The 16,941-nt window shown below is 43.3% G+C and overlaps 1 protein-coding gene across 2 annotated transcripts in view; it reads left to right on the top strand.

Moving 5' to 3' along the window:
- The window catches only part of TMEM144 (transmembrane protein 144), a 45,352-nt gene that overhangs the window by 1,109 nt on the left and 27,302 nt on the right, over positions 1-16,941 (top strand). The window contains exons 3-5 of one of the 2 annotated variants that reach the window (XM_069744131.1): positions 2,680-2,802; positions 5,609-5,708; positions 16,033-16,113. In XM_069744131.1, coding sequence (XP_069600232.1) covers positions 2,680-2,802; positions 5,609-5,708; positions 16,033-16,113 — 304 coding nt within the window. The remainder of the gene's footprint in view (positions 1-2,679; positions 2,803-5,608; positions 5,709-16,032; positions 16,114-16,941) is intronic. The other variant, XM_069744132.1, reaches the window with a different exon arrangement.

A 16,941-nucleotide genomic window follows, 5' to 3' on the forward strand; every position in this document is an offset into this window, starting at 1 on the left:
GTCCCGTGTACTGACATACACTGCACAAAAAAATAAAGGGAACGCTAAAATCCCACATTCTAGTATCACTGAATGAAATATTCCAGTGGCAAATCTTTATTCATTACATAGTGGAATGCGTTGAGAACAATAAAACCTAAAAATTATCAACGTAAATCACAACTAATATCCCATGGAGATCTCAATTTGTAATGATGCTCAAAATCAAAGTGGAAAATCAAATTACAGGCTGGTCCAGATTTTAGACACAGCTGACTGTGAACAACCAACATCTTTTGTAACATTGCGTGATGATCTACCCTCTTATAAGAGTTTGATGATCCTCTCCTTTGTTTCAATTGACATCTCTGGTCTTGGAGCCATGATTCATGTCAGTCCACTTGGTCCAACAGCTCTCCCAGGTGTGATCGCTCCTTTTTAGATGCAGACTAACGAGCAGATCTAATTTGATGCAGGTGTTGTTTTTGGGTATGAAAATTTACAGGGTGATTCCATAATTTTTTCCTCAGAATTGAGAGACTCCATAATTTTTCCCCTATTCTTGGTTAAAAAAAAATAACCATTACTGACCACCACATTTTTCGTCCTTGATTTTTTTTTTTTTTTAAGTGTTTCTTAAAGCCAGAAAGTTGCCATTTGAAATGACATTAGTTTTGTGCCATGTCTGTGATCTGCTTTTTTTTCTACAAAATTAAACAACTGAATGAACGTCCTCCAAGGCCAGTGATTCCATAATTGTTTCCAGGGGTTGTATATTCAGCAATCTATGTAACTCAGTCTGAGAGAACATTGTCTGCAGCCTTGGAAACGCTCCTCTCATACAGTTCATTGTTTCCATAGCCTTTTATTCGTTTCCCTAGAGGACAGCTGTCATGTTGTGACTGGAATTGCAAATGGTCTCCTATACTGTTCCTCAGGCTAGGGGTCCCTAGCAATCCCTATATTACCCCTGATGTTGGGGAGCATCACTAATCTGTTATATGTATGGGGAGAACACAAACAAGACAGACAGGGCAAAACAGAAGCACAGTCACACAGCACTTTCACAGGGAAAGACACTAAGGCACAAAAGTGTAGAGCCCGTGAGGCAACAAAGTAACGTAAAGATACCAAGGAAAAAGGAAAGGCTTCACCAAACACCACTCACAACAGCTTTGGAATAACCACCTGTTAACCAGGATGTGTCCACCTCTCCAAACCAGACTAGACTATAGCTGGCGTTACCTGCATAGCAAAGCCAGCATATTTAGGTGAGCAGACATGACTTGTTTTCCCACAGCTTGTGGCTAAAGGAGAATAACAACCTTAGCCCAGCAAAGATTTAACTCTTGCCAACCTTTCCAGGAGCTGCAGCTCTGAGTCGTTGCCGGACTCACCCTGCTTTGAGCATAGGCATCAATGCAGTTAGAAGGAAGAGTGTAAGAATCTGTGGGTTGCACAGACACTGATGCCGCCATGACAGGTGGTGATACTTGCTACAACCTCCTTGTGACACCAGCATAGCGGTCTTTCACCTGCATTTGGCTGGTATGCTCTTTCCTGTACAGGGGGCCACCATAAGAAATGTATAACTTGCGGTATAGGATTTATTTCTTTGGAGCCCTGTTATGGACGGATGCCATCACTTTTACTCATATACCTGAAGAGTCTAGTAACATAGTAACATAGTTAGTAAGGCCGAAAAAAGACATTTGTCCATCCAGTTCAGCCTATATTCCATCATAATAAATCCCCAGATCTACGTCCTTCTACAGAACCTAATAATTGTATGATACAATATTGTTCTGCTCCAGGAAGACATCCAGGCCTCTCTTGAACCCCTCGACTGAGTTCGCCATCACCACCTCCTCAGGCAAGCAATTCCAGATTCTCACTGCCCTAACAGTAAAGAATCCTCTTCTATGTTGGTGGAAAAACCTTCTCTCCTCCAGACGCAAAGAATGCCCCCTTGTGCCCGTCACCTTCCTTGGTATAAACGGATCCTCAGCTAGATATTTGTATTGTCCCCTTATATACTTATACATGGTTATTAGATCGCCCCTCAGTCGTCTTTTTTCTAGACTAAATAATCCTAATTTCGCTAATCTATCTGGGTATTGTAGTTCTCCCATCCCCTTTATTAATTTTGTTGCCCTCCTTTGTACTCTCTCTAGTTCCATTATATCCTTCCTGAGCACCGGTGCCCAAAACTGGACACAGTACTCCATGTGCGGTCTAACTAGGGATTTGTACAGAGGCAGTATAATGCTCTCATCATGTGTATCCAGACCTCTTTTAATGCACCCCATGATCCTGTTTGCCTTGGCAGCTGCTGCCTGGCACTGGCTGCTCCAGGTAAGTTTATCATTAACTAGGATCCCCAAGTCCTTCTCCCTGTCAGATTTACCCAGTGGTTTCCCGTTCAGTGTGTAATGGTGATATTGATTCCTTCTTCCCATGTGTATAACCTTATATTTATCATTGTTAAACCTCATCTGCCACCTTTCAGCCCAAGTTTCCAACTTATCCAGATCCACCTGTAGCAGAATACTATCTTCTCTTGTAGTAGAATACTATCTTCTAGTAGTAGAAACCGCAGTGTGCGCTGAGCCTAAATTGTGCGGAAATCTTACAGAAGCATGCACACTTTTCAGATGATGGCTTTCACTTACTGTCAGTGAATCTGTTTTCTGTCTTCAGGCATGTTCTTCCAGTGGATTCTCTGCGCGTCAATATGGATAGTGGCTTTAGTGGTCAATTTAATTCTTCATTGCCCCAGGTTCTGGCCTCTCGCTATGGTTGGAGGCTGTGTTTGGGCTACAGGTAAAAAAAAAAAAAAAAGCGCATTTTGTTTTCATTCCAGTTTTGCTGTTTTTGCTACTTTTTGACCCAAATATTCATTACCTGCCACACGTTGTCCGTGTGCAGTCCGTGTGCCGTGCAGGAGACAGCGCTACTGTAAGCGCTGTCCCCCCCACTGGTGCTGAAGCCGCGATTCATATCTTCCCTGCAGCAGCGTTTGCTGTAGAGAAGATATGAATAATCGTGTTTAAAATAAATATCCATGTGTAAACCCCCCTCCCACCCCTTGTGCGCCCCCCCGCTGTTATTAAAATACTCACCCGGCTCCCTCGCTGGCTGGCGCTGCTTCCTGTCCTGGCCGCACCTTCTACTGTATGAGCAGTCACGTGGGGCCGCCCATTACAATCATGAATATGCTGCTCCACCTCCCATAGGGGTGGAGCCGCATATTCATTACTGTAAATGAGCGGCCCCACGTGACCGCTCATACAGTAGAAGGTGCGGCCAGGACAGGAAGCAGCGCCAGCCAGCGAGGGAGCCAGGTGAGTATTTTAATGACAGCGGGGGGCGCACAGGGGGTGGGAGGGGTCTCGGGCACATGGATATTTATTTTAATCACAATTATTCATATCTTCTCTACAGCAAACGCTGCTGCAGGGAAGATATGAATCGCGGCTTCAGCACCAGATGCAGGGGACAGCGCTAAACTTTAGCGCTGTCTCCTGCACGGTGCGTGTGGTACCCAGTGGGCACATGGGCGGCACACGTGTGCCACACTGATGTGCCACAGAAATGCACCGGCACACGGACACGGATAATTTCGGTACCGATTTTTCCGGTACCGGAATTATCTGGACGTGTGAGACTGCCCTTACATACGGCTTCAGAGTCTTATTTTGTCAAAGGGAATCTGTCAGCCGGTTTTGTAATCTGAGAGCAGAAAGATGCAGGAGCTGAGACCCTGATTCCTGCAATGTACCATTTACTGGTCTTTATGCTGTTTTCTCTGCTTCAGTTCTCAGTTTGCTGAGTTCTGTGTGACTCCACCCACATAACTGATTGGCAGCTTTCTGGTTACACTGCATAGGCAGAAAACTGCTAAACAGTGTAGGGGGCAGGGTTACACAGATTAGGAGGACTACATGTCACAAGAAACCTAGTCCTGTAGTGATGATTTCCTGCTGATTGTGTGTAAATGACACATCACTGGAATCAGACTCTCTGCCCCTACGTCATGCTGTTTTCAGATTACATAGCAAAAACCTGATGACAGATTCCCTCTATATGTGTCTTTAGCCTTTACATTTTCTTCATGCGAGCACGGAGAAAACATATAGTCACCACCTGAGACACCAGAAAGCTTTTGTATGTTAGTCTAGTGTTCGAGCAATTGTTCTTACTAAAGTACAATGATCTCGCAACGTTCCATAATGTTACTCAAGGAAACGAGACAAAACCACTCCTGTCTGTCTGTGTTGTCACCGCTGAGTGAGGCAGATGACACTGTACATTGTGGCCTCAGGACGCACCCAGGACATTCAGTATTGTGTTGTGTGCTCTGAATAAGAGGCCGCATCTCTGCTGTGTCTTCAAGGCCATTCTAGAGACAGAATAATAACTGTTTTATATACTTTTATTAAAAGCCCATGTTGGAAATGCTGATCATATGAGGGGCGTACTTCAGGGACAATCATGGGGACACAGAAACAATAGGGGGTCCCTGTAATGGCAGTACGATGCTCTCCGCCTGCCTGGGGAGCCCTGTATAAGGGATTAGTGCACCCGTCATTTATCGTTTTAACAAAAATAAACTTTACATTTTTGTGTTAAATGTATTTTTTAAATTGATTTTATTACAAAAGAAAAAAAAAAAAAAAATCTTGTGATTTTTCACACCGGCCACTGAGGCTAAATTAGACTCGTGATAGAGGTACCATTCCTATATGGTGCCTTATCAGTGTGTAATTGAAATGCTAAACAGCCATCTGTCTCATGAACACATGTAAAATGCTAATGAAAGGCCAATTTTCCCAAATAGTTTTGTGGTGTTTTTTGTGTCTTTCTGGGAACTGACTGAATAGCCTTTATCTAGTAATACATTACAGATAATACATACAGAGATTGTCAGGTCGTTGTGTGATGCACGCCGAGGGTGTGGCGGTCTGACTGATGTAATAGTGTAGGCGTGATAGTATGTTAGCCAGCATGGCGCACTACAAGTAACCATGTGACTGCCCCCATCATGGATGATGGGTGTGTGACTGCTCATCAGGATGTTGCTTCCTTGCCATTGCAATCATCTACGCAGCATTATGGCTCTGAGGTTCCTGCTAGGCCTGACCTTGCATAATGAGTTTCTAAGCTGTGGATCAGGGGTGGGGAACCTCAGGGCCATTTACGGCCCTTTGATGACCTTTTATCAGACCCCCCAGCAGATTCTCAGGGACCACATTCTTGGGCAGGCAGCTGTATTTTGATTGCCACCAGCTCATTAATTTCTTCTTGCTCTGTTAGCACACACACAGGGTTCACTACTGAACACTGAAGGGCATGCAATGAAAGATTACGTCCTGACACCAGTGCCAGAGTCAGGATGCACTTTGTGGGCGGAGTTTGTACAGCCCCCGAAGGATGGTATAAATATCCAAATGGCCCTTGGTAGAAAAAATATCCCCCACCCCTGCTGTAGATGGATGATAGATTAGGTCCCGCAGGGGGCACCATCACTGACTTTCACTAGGCACACTTATGAGAGGGCTATTGGTTGTAGAAAACCATCTAAAATCAGATATTTGTGCCACTCTGTAATTTAGTTTTTTCGTTCCAGGTAATATTACTGTCGTTCCAATTGTAAAGACAATAGGACTTGGATTAGGACTTCTTCTTTGGGCTTCTACAAACCTTCTTACTGGCTGGGCAAGCTCAAGGTACTGAGTGCATATATATACAATATATTATTGCTCATATTGACGAGTCTGAGATCTTTATTGCCTAAAAAAGATGTGTTCTTGTATGGAATCTTTTTTTCTTTATTCAAAATCTATTGTAAAAATCAACTTTAAAAGCTCAAAAATGGAAATATATGTGGACTGAACACATCAATAGTTCTGAGTTTGTTAATAACTGTTAGAACTAATGCCCAACAAGTGCCTCCTTTTCTGCAATCGGTTTGGCACTTTAGTGCAGTTTAGTGGGTAAGCGGTTACCCACCAAAATTGCAAATAGGGGATATTCGAGATGTAGGTAACACAGTGGCGCTTATATCTGAGGTTCTAACTAGCAGCAAATAAAGGCAAATACCACAATTTGTCTAGTTGGGGATATAAAGAATCTGTATAATTCACTCTTCACAAGAGCTGATAAGGGGGCAGTTAGGGATCGTAGCAATAATATAGACAACGTGCAGTTTAATATAAAACTAGGCAAAGGACACACAGAACGGTACAACTACAGACTATACCACAAAAAATCTGACCGCATATAACTACTAGGGATTAGCACTTAGCGGACTAATATATAAAGTGCATAGTGATTAGCAGCAAGGAAAGTAAAAGTCCAGCATCAGGAGGCAATATTCGTCTGCAATTGATATATAAGTGGCAGTGTACCTTGTAGGGTCAGCCCAGATCTTGAAGCAATGGCTTTCCTGTGTGTAGAAAGCTGTATCCTCGTGGTGTCAGTCCAGATTCCGAGGCAATGATAAACCTGCATGCTAAAAGCGTAGTTAGGCTAGTTTCACATTGCGTTAGGGTGATCCGTTTAACGGATCCGTTACTTAGCGGCACTAACGCAATGTAGACTTACATTATCGTAACGCATCCTAACTTTGTGATGATGCATTACTTTGTGACGCACCCTCGGACGCGGTTTACAGCGTTTTCGGGTACGTTAGGTCTAATGCACAGCAAACCGACACGTTCGCTGTGCATAGACCTCTATTGCTAACGCATGCCAACGCAATGGTACCATGCGTTAGCGCGATTGTAGCAAAAAAGCGATTTTGGGCATCAGCCTTAGTGCATCCGTTAAACGGATGGCACTAACGCGATGTGAACCTAGCCTTAATGAGCCGTGCCACGGCCGGTGGCACACGCTCTGTGCTAGTCTTCCGAGGGAACAGCTGATAGACGCTGAAGGCAGAGGAGAGCACTCGTGATGTCACACTGTCGTGCTGGTGTGAATTGCTTCATGGATCAGGCGTCATCCTACGCTTTTTGGAAAATGACAGGTGATTTTGACCCCTAATTACATATATTTACGTTAGAAACCATTGTCATCAAAAGTGGACAACTTCTTTAACCCCTTAGCGACCGCCGATACGCCTTTTAACGGCGGCCGCTAAGGGTACTTAAACCACAGCGCCGTTAATTAACGGCGCTATGGAAAAAGTAAATAGCGCCCCCCCAGAGTCGGATTTTCTCCGGGGTCTCGGCTGCCGGGGGTAGCCGAGACCCCAGAGAACATGATTCGGGGGGTTTTGTACCGACCCCGCTTTTGCGATCGCCGGTAATTAACCGTTTACTGGCGATCGCAAAAAAAAAAAAAGCGATTTCTTTTTAATCTCTCTGTCCTCCGATGTGATCGCACATCAGAGGACAGAGAAAAGGGGTCCCTGATCGCCCCCCCGATACTCACCTATCTCCCCCGGTGCTCCTCGTGGCTCCCGGTGGGCGCCGCCATCTTCAAAATGGCGGGCGCATGCGTAGTGCGCCCAACGGCCGGCCCCGGGTGAATCTTTGGGGTCTCGGCTACCTGGGGTAGCCGAGACCCCAAAGAGCATGATCGGGGTCGGTTTTACCGACCCCTATTTTGCGATCGCCGGTAATTAACTGTTTACCGGCGACCGCAAAAAAAAAAAAAAAGGAAAGTGTAATTCTCTGTCCTCTGATGTGATCGCACATCAGAGGACAGAGAAATAGGGGGATTCGGGGACCCTATCATACTTACCGGTGTCCCTGGGTCCTCCTGCGGCTCCTCCTGGCCGCTGGCGTCTTCTGGGGAAAAGAAAACGGCGGGCGCATGCGCAGTGCGCCCGCCATCTGTCTCCATCTGCCGGCCGGCAGGAGAAGAGCGGCTAGGGTTAGGGCTAGGGTTAGGGCTAGGGTTAGGGCTAAATTTAGGGTTAGGGTTGGGGCTAAATTTAGGGTTAGGGTTGGCGCTAAATTTAGGGTTAGGCTTCTTTCACACTTACGTCGGTACAGGGCCGTCGCAATGCATCGGCCCAACATACCGATGCACGTTGTGAAAATTGTGCACAACGTGGGCAGCGGATGTAGTTTTTCAATGCATCCGCTGCCCAATCTATGTCCTGGGGAGGAGGGGCGGAGTTACGGCCACGCATGCACGGTCAGAAATGGCGGATTGGACGTACAAAAAAACGTTACATTGAACGTTTTTTTGTGCTGACGGTCCGCCAAAACACTGATCCAGTGCACGACGGACGCGACGTGTGGCCATCCGTCACGATCCGTCGGCAATACAAGTCTATGGGCAAAAAACGCATCCTGCGGGCACATTTGCAGGATCCGTTTCTTGTCCAAAACGACGGATTGCGACGGATGCCAAACGACGCAAGTGTGAAAGTAGCCTTCGGGTTGGGGCTAAAGTTAGGGTTAGGGTTGGGGCTAAAGTTAGGGCTAGGGTTGGGGCTAAAGTTAGGGTTAGAGTTGGGATTAGGGTTGGTATTTGGATTAGGGTTGGCATTAGGGTTACGCTTGGGATTAGGGTTAGGTTTGAGATTAGGGTTGAGATTAGGATTAGGGGTGTGTTGGATTTAGGGTTTTGATTAGGGTTATGGTTAGGGTTGACATTAGGGTTGTTTTGGGGTAAGGGTTGTGATTATCGTTAGGGTTAGTGATTAGGATTATGGATCGGGTTGGGATTAGGGTTAGCGGTGTGTTGGGGTTAGGATTGGAGCTAGAATTGGGGGGTTTCCACTGTTTAATTACATCAGGGGGTCTCCAAACACGACAGCCAATTTTGCGCTCAAAAAGTCAAATGGTGCTCCCTCCCTTCTGACCTCTGCCATGCGCCCAAACAGTGGGTTACCCCCACATATGGGGCATCAGCGTACTCAGGATAAATTAAACAACAACTTTAGTGGTCCAATTTCTCCTGTTACCCTTGTGAAAATAAAAACTTGGGGGCTACAATATCTTTTTTTTTTCACGACTCTGCATTCTAAACTTCTGTGAAGCACTTGGGCATTCAAAGTTCTCACCACACATCTAGATAAGTTCCTTGGGGGGTCTAGTTTCCAAAATGGGGTCACTTGTGGGGGGTTACTACTGTTTAGGTACATCAGGGGCTCTGCAATCGCAACATAATGCCCACAGACCATTCTATCAAAGTCTGCATTCCAAAACGGCGCTCCTTCCCTTCCGAGCTCTGCCGTACGCCCAAACAGTGGTTTACCCCCACATATTGGGTATCGACGTACTCAGGAGAAATTGCACAACAACTTTTGTGGTCTAATTTCTCCTGTTACCCTTGTGAAAATAAAAATTTGGGGGCAAAAAGATCATTTTTGTAGAAAAAATTCAATTTTTTTTTATTTTTTTTATTTTCACGGCTCTACGTTATTAACTTCTGTGAAGCACATGGGGGTTCAAAGTGCTCACCACACATTTAGATAAGTTCCTTAGGGGTCTAGTTTCCAAAATGGTGTCACTTGTGGGGAGTTTCCACTGTTTAGGCACATCAGGGGCTCTCTAAACGTGACATGGCGTCCGATCTCAATTCCCGCCAATTCTGCATTGAAAAAGTCAAACGGCGCTCCTTCACTTCCAAGTTCTGCGGTGCGCCCAAAAAGTGGTTTACCCCCACACATGGGGTATTGGCGTGTTCAGGAGAAATTGCATAACAAAATTTATGATTACTTTTCTGTTTTTACACATGTGAAAATAAAAAAAAATGGTTCTGAATTAAGATGTTTGCAAAAAAAAGTTAAATGTTCATTTTTTCCTTCCACATTGTTTCAGTTCCTGTGAAGCACGTAAAGGGTTAATAAACTTCTTGAATGTGGTTTTGAGAACCTTGAGGGGTGTAGTTTTTAGAATGGTGTCACACTTCATTATTTTCTATCATATAGACCCCTCAAAATGACTTCAAATGTGATGTGGTCCCTAAAAAAAAAATGGTGTTGTAAAAATGAGAAATTGCTGGTCAACTTTTAACCCTTATAACTCCCTAACAAAAAAAAAATTTGTTTCCAAAATTGTGCTGATGTAAAGTAGACATGTGGGAAATGTTATTTATTAACTATTTTTCGTGACATATCTCTCTGATTTAAGGGCATAAAAATACAAAGTTTGAAAATTGCAAAATGTAAAAAATTTTCGCCATATTTCCGTTTTTTTTTCATAAATAATCGCAAGTAGTATCGAAGAAATGTTACCACTAACATGAAGTACAATATGTCACGAAAAAACAATCTCAGAATCAGCGGAATCCGTTGAAGCGTTCCTGAGTTATAACCTCATAAAGTGACAGTGGTCAGAATTGTAAAAATTGGCCCGGTCATTAAGTACCAAATTGGCTCTGTCACTAAGGGGTTAAACAATAGTAAATGCCAAAATCGCTGTTCATGTGCATTCTGCCTCCCAACACCCCCCACAAAAAAATTAAAACCATCAACAGTAACCAAAAAGTAGGGCTGTGGAGACGATAAGCCATAACCTCCTGACTCCTCAATTTCCACAATTCCGACTCCACACCACTGCCTCATTACTGAGCATGTGCATAAAGTGCAGCACAGATTCATCTCTTCTAAAAGCCCAGATCCTTAGATCAGGAACAGAACAGACATTTCATAACTTTCCCAAATTCTTATGAAAAAAATTCTAGCACATCCTGCACTGAACTCTTGTACCCAGATTATTATACATTTTAGGAGTCGGTCCATTATATACTGTTTGCACCAAAATGGACTCCGAATCAGCAAGTCCGACTCCACTTCACTGTCAAAAAGTCACATGGAAATTGTCTCTACTTTGCAAAAAAACAAGACGTTATGCAGCCTCGTCAGAAGAAAAAAAAAATATATAGAAGGCTAAAAGCTCTTAGAAGACAGTGATACAAAAAAAATAAATAAGAGAAAAAGATAATTCAACTCCATGGAAATTCTTCTCTTTATTGGTGCAGATTGGAAACACAGTAATCAGCTGGACTTTGCTTTTCCCATTTTTTTCCCCAAAGTTCCTGTATTCTGCAAAAGCAGTAAAACAAAGAAAATAAAGATTACAATAATCATTCCATGACCACAAAATAAGGATAAAAGTTTTTTCTTCAAGGTGAACCTCACAATATTTACTCCTATCAAAGTTTGTATTCTCTAAAAATATATTGCAATCATCATATTTTAGAGCACTGTGTACTTACAATTTTTAATTTTACCCTTTCTACCCAGATACTACTTTGCTTTTCTCTGCTCTATGTAGAAACAGGAAGTCTCTCTTTCCTGCATGAGTCATCCTCCTCTCCAACTCCTGACCCAGCTGCTCTGCTCCTCCCCCTGGCAGACACTTTTACAGTTACTCATGACTCATGCAGGAAAAATGGACCTCCTGTTTCTACATGGCACTTAGGATTCAGCTAGTATGTTTTAATCACGTTCTGTCATAGGACTAATGGAAAAGAAAATAATTAACTGGGTAGAAAGGCAAAAAGAGCAATTGCAAGTACATAGTGCTATGTAATATGGTGACTGCAGTATATTAAGACTGTAAATTAAATGTTAAAAATCATGTCATTGAAAGGACTTGTTACCATGAAAATGTATTTTCATCTATTAGCACCATGTTATAGAGCAGTAAGAGCTGAGCAGTCTGAATTACAGGTTTGAGAAACAATATTCAGTATAACCTGTGTTTTCCTCATTTAATCCTGTGCTCTTTCTCAGTTTATTGGTCCAGTGGGCGGTCCTATGAGTGACTGAGAGATTTCTTTGTATAAGTGTACCTAGAGAGGGAGCTGTCAGTCACTGATAGGACCGCCCACTGGACCGAAAATCCCAGAAAGAGCAAAGATTAAATGAGGAAACCGCAGATTATACTAAATCTTTTCTCTCAAAACTATATATCAATGCACTCAGCTCCGCCTGCTCGATAACATGCTGCCTGCAGATTGGACAGCATTTTCAGTGTGACATGTTCTCTTTAACCCCTTTCTGACATGGGACGTACTATCCCGTCGAGGTGGGGTGGGCCCCCATGACCACGGACGGGATAGTACGTCCAGCGCGATCGGCGGCGCTCACGGGGGGAGCGCCACCGATCGCGGCCGGGTGTCAGCTGTTTATCGCAGCTGACATCCGGCACTATGTGCCAGGAGCGGTCACGGACCGCCCCCGGCACATTAACCCCTGGCACACCGCGATCAAAGATGATCGCGATGTGCCGGCGGTGCAGGGAAGCTTCCCGCAGGGAGGGGGCTCCCTGCGGGCTTCCCTGAGCCCCCCGCAGCAACGCGATGTGATCGCGTTGCTGCGAGGGTCTCACCTCCCTCCCTGCTTCCTCCAGCCCCGGATCCAAGATGGCCGCGGATCCGGGTCCTGCAGGGAGGGAGGTGGCTTCACAGAGCCTGCTCAGAGCAGGCACTGTGAAGGCTGCAGCGCTGCATGTCAGATCAGTGACATGTACAGTGCAGTGCAGATGTACAGTGGGACAATGTAAAAAAGTAAAAAAAAAAATTTCAAAATGTGTAAAAAAAAAAATAAAAAAAAATATTCCTAAATAATGAAAAAAAAAAAAAAATATTATTCCCCTAAATACATTTCTTTATCTAAATAAAAAAAAAAAAAAAACAATAAAAGTACACATATTTAGTATCGCCGCGTCCGTAACGGCCCAACCTATAAAACTGTCCCACTAGTTAACCCCTTCAGTAAACACCGTAAGAAAGAAAAAAAAAAAAAAAAAAACGAGGCAAAAAACAACGCTTTATTATCATACCGCCGAACAAAAAGTGGAATAACACGCGATCAAAAAGACAGATATAAATAACCATGATACCGCTGAAAGCGTCATCTTGTCCCGCAAAAAACGAGCCGCGATACAGCATAATCAGCAAAAAAAAAAAAAAGTTATAGTCCTGAGACTAAAGCGATGCAAAAATAATTATTTTTTCTATAAAATAGTTTTTATCGTATAAAAGCGCCAAAACATAAAAAAATGATATAAATGAGGTGTCGCTGTAATCGTACTGACCCGAAGAATAAAACTGCTTTATCAATTTTACCAAATGCGGAACGGTATAAACGCCTCCCCCAAAAGAAATTCATGAATAGCTGGTTTTTGGTCATTCTGCCTCGCAAAAATCGGAATAAAAAGTGATCAAAAAATGTAACGTGCCCGAAAATGTTACCAATAAAAACGTCAACTCGTCCCGCAAAAAACAAGACCTCACATGACTCTGTGAACCAAAATATGGAAAAATTATAGCTCTCAAAATGTGGTAACGCAAAAAATATTTTTTGCAATAAAAAGCGTCTTTCAGTGTGTGACGGCTGCCAATCATAAAAATCCGCTAAAAAACCCGCTATAAAAGTAAATCAAACCCCCCCTTCATCACCCCCTTAGTTAGGGAAAAATTAAAAAAATGTATTTATTTCCATTTTTCCATTAGGGTTTGGGCTAGGGTTTGGGCTAGGGTTTGGGCTAGGGTTAGGGCTAGGGTTAGGGCTAGGGTTAGGGCTATGGTTAGGGCTAGGGTTAAGGCTACAGTTAGGGTTGGGGCTAAAGTTAGGGCTAGGGTTAGGGCTACAGTTTGGGTTGGGGCTAAAGTTTGGGTTGGGGCTAGGGTTAAGGCTACAGTTAGGGTTGGGGCTAAAGTTACGGTTAGGGTTTAGATTACATTTACAGTTGGGAATAGGGTTGGGATTAGGGTTAGGTGTGTGTCAGGGTTAGAGGTGTGGTTAGGGTTACTGTTGGGATTAGGGTTAGGAGTGTGTTTGGATTAGGGTTTCAGTTATAGTTTAGGCACATCAGGGGCTCTCCAAACGCGACATGGCGTCCGATCTCAATTCCAGCCAATTCTGCGTTGAAAAAGTAAAACAGTGCTCCTTCCCTTCCGAGCTCTCCCGTGTGCCCAAACAGGGGTTTACCCCAACATATGGGGTATCAGCGTACTCAGGACAAATAGGACAACAACTTTTGGGGTCCAATTTCTCCTGTTACCCTTGGGAAAATACAAAACTGGGGGCTAAAAAATAATTTTTGTGGGAAAAAAAAAAGATTTTTTTATTTTCACGGCTCTGCGTTATAAACTGTAGTGAAACACTTGGGGGTTCAAAGTTCTCACAACATATCTAGATAAGTTCCATGGGGGTCTAGTTTCCAATATGGGGTCACTTGTGGGGGATTTCTACCGTTTAGGTACATTAGGGGTTCTGCAAACGCAATGTGACGCCTGCAGACCATTCCATCTAAGTCTGCATTCCAAATGGCACTCCTTCCCTTCCAAGCCCTCCCATGCGCCCAAACGGTGGTTCACCCCAACATATGGGGTATCAGCGTACTCAGGACAAATTGGACAACAACTTTTGGGGTCCAATTTCTCCTGTTACCCTTGGGAAAATACAAAACTGGGGGCTAAAAAATAATTTTTGTGGGAAAAAATTTTTGTTTTATTTTTACGGCTCTCCATTATAAACTTCTGTGAAGCCCTTGGTGGGTCAAAGTGCTCACCACACATCCAGATAAGTTCCTTAGGGGGTCTACTTTCCAAAATGGTGTCACTTGTGGGGGGTTTCAATGTTTAGGCACATCAGTGGCTCTCCAAAGGCAACATGGCGTCCCATCTCAATTCCTGTCAATTTTGCATTGAAAAGTCAAACGGCGCTCCTTCCCTTCCGAGCTCTCCCATGCGCCCAAACAGTGGTTTACCTCCACATATGGGGTATCAGCGTACTCAGGACAAATTGTACAACAACTTTTGGGGTCCAATTTCTTCTCTTACCGTTGGGAAAATAAAAAATTGGGGGCGGAAAGTTAATTTTTGTGAAAAAATATGATTTTTTTATTTTTACGGTTCTACATTATAAACTTCTGTGAAGCACTTGGTGGGTCAAAGTGCTCACCACACATCTAGATAAGTTCCTTAAGGGGTCTACTTTCCAAAATGGTGTCACTTGTGGGGGGTTTCAATGTTTAGGCACATCAGGGGCTCTCCAAACGAAACATGGCGTCCCATCTCAATTCCAGTCAATTTTGCATTGAAAAGTCAAATGGCGCTCCTTCGCTTCCGAGCTCTGCCATGCGCCCAAACAGTGGTTTACCCCCACGTGTGGGGTATTGTCGTGCTCAGGACAAATTGTACAACAATGTTTGGGGTCTATTTTCTCCTGTTACCCTTGGTAAAATTAAACAAATTGGAGCTGAATTAAATTTTTTGTGAAAAAAAGTTAAATGTTCATTTTTATTTAAACATTCAAAAAATTCCTGTGAAGCACCAGAAGGGTTAATAAACTTCTTGAATATGGTTTTGAGCACCTTGAGGGGTGCAGTTTTTAGAATGGTGTCACACTTGGGTATTTTCTATCATATAGACCCCTCAAAATGACTTCAAATGAGATGTGGTCCCTAAAATAAAATGGTGTTGTAGAAATGAGAAATTGCTGGTCAACTTTTAACCCTTATAACTCCCTAACAAAAAAAAATTTTGGTTCCAAAATTGTGCTGATGTAAAGTAGACATGTGGGAAATGTTACTTATTAAGTATTTTGTGTGACATATCTCTGTGATTTAATTGCATAAAAATTCAAAGTTGGAAAATTGCGAAATTTTCATAATTTTCACCAAATTTCCATTTTTTTCACAAATAAACGCAGGTACTATCAAAGAATTTTTACCATTGTCATGAAGTACAATATGTCACGAGAAAACAGTGTCAGAATCTCTGGGATCCGTTGAAGCATTCCAGAGTTATAACCTCACAAAGGGACAGTGGTCAGAATTGTAAAAATTGGCCCGGTCATTAACGTGCAAACCATCCTTGGGGGTAAAGGGGTTAAGGCTAATAGAAAGTAAATAGGAGACAATAAGCTTGTACTCGCATCCACAACAACTCAGCCGTTCTCCTGAGGCGCAGGCAGACAGGTGCTTTAAGGCCATAAAACCGTGTGTAGACCACAATTCCCAGGATGCACGTCTCCCGAGACATTGACACTGTCCTGACACTGGGCCAGTTAGGAACTGCTTCATGCTGCTGGAGCCTTACAATGCCGGTGCTAATGACAGGACTTTATATTCACAGGTTTGGACTGTTTGGAATAAATCCAGAAGAGGTGGAAAGGCCGTACTTGAATTATGCAGGAGCCGGTCTCTCGGCATTGAGGTATCGTCTGTTGTTTTTGTCTTTATGTTGGTGATTTATTTGTGTGTGTGCAATGTGACTGTGATTCTCTCTGGGTATTGGTAAGTAAAAATGCCACAATGGCTATGTTACGTTAACGTGAATGTTTCACTTGAATACAATTTTATACATTTCTTTTATATTGTTTTTCCCATTCAGTGCATTGTTTAATATATCTATTTAAATTGATTTATAGCTTCATCTCTGTTTTGTTTTTAATGGTGATCTCCAAAACCCTGGAGCCATCACTAGAAAAACTGAAATCAACACGAAATTTGGGCTTAAAATTAAGATGATACAAAGTGACCTGTGTGATCTATGCTATTGCCAATAAGTATTTACAAGGGAATATCACGCATGCCTAAGAGTGCTATGTATGACGTCAGGATATTTTCCAGCCCATTATTAAATCTGCCTCTGATGATGATAAGCTATTCATTTTACCATGCATCAGTGGCGTAATACCCAAGTGCATAGGCCCCAATTCATTACGACTGATGTACACCCAATCTCAATGAAGGGGCGTGATGGAGTAAGAAGCACACACCACTTCATGATTCAAGCATCAAAATGATGTGACTTTTTAAGGTGCAGTCAGACTGTCTTATAAATCGGACCAAGATCCTAACACCATGCATGGACTGGCCATCGGCTCTCCCTAGAGTGTGACAGCTGCATAGCAATACATCAACCTGCCATGCTTGAGTCGGTAGAGCTCTGCTGTGCACTGTCCGTGCACTGCGTTCTGATCTTGTTCCCATTTATACGGCTGTTTGCCTGCCAACTTAAGGTGATTTACAACACCTTAAT

Source organism: Ranitomeya imitator, chromosome 1 (genome assembly GCF_032444005.1).
Source record: "Ranitomeya imitator isolate aRanImi1 chromosome 1, aRanImi1.pri, whole genome shotgun sequence".
Taxonomy (NCBI): domain Eukaryota; kingdom Metazoa; phylum Chordata; class Amphibia; order Anura; family Dendrobatidae; genus Ranitomeya; species Ranitomeya imitator.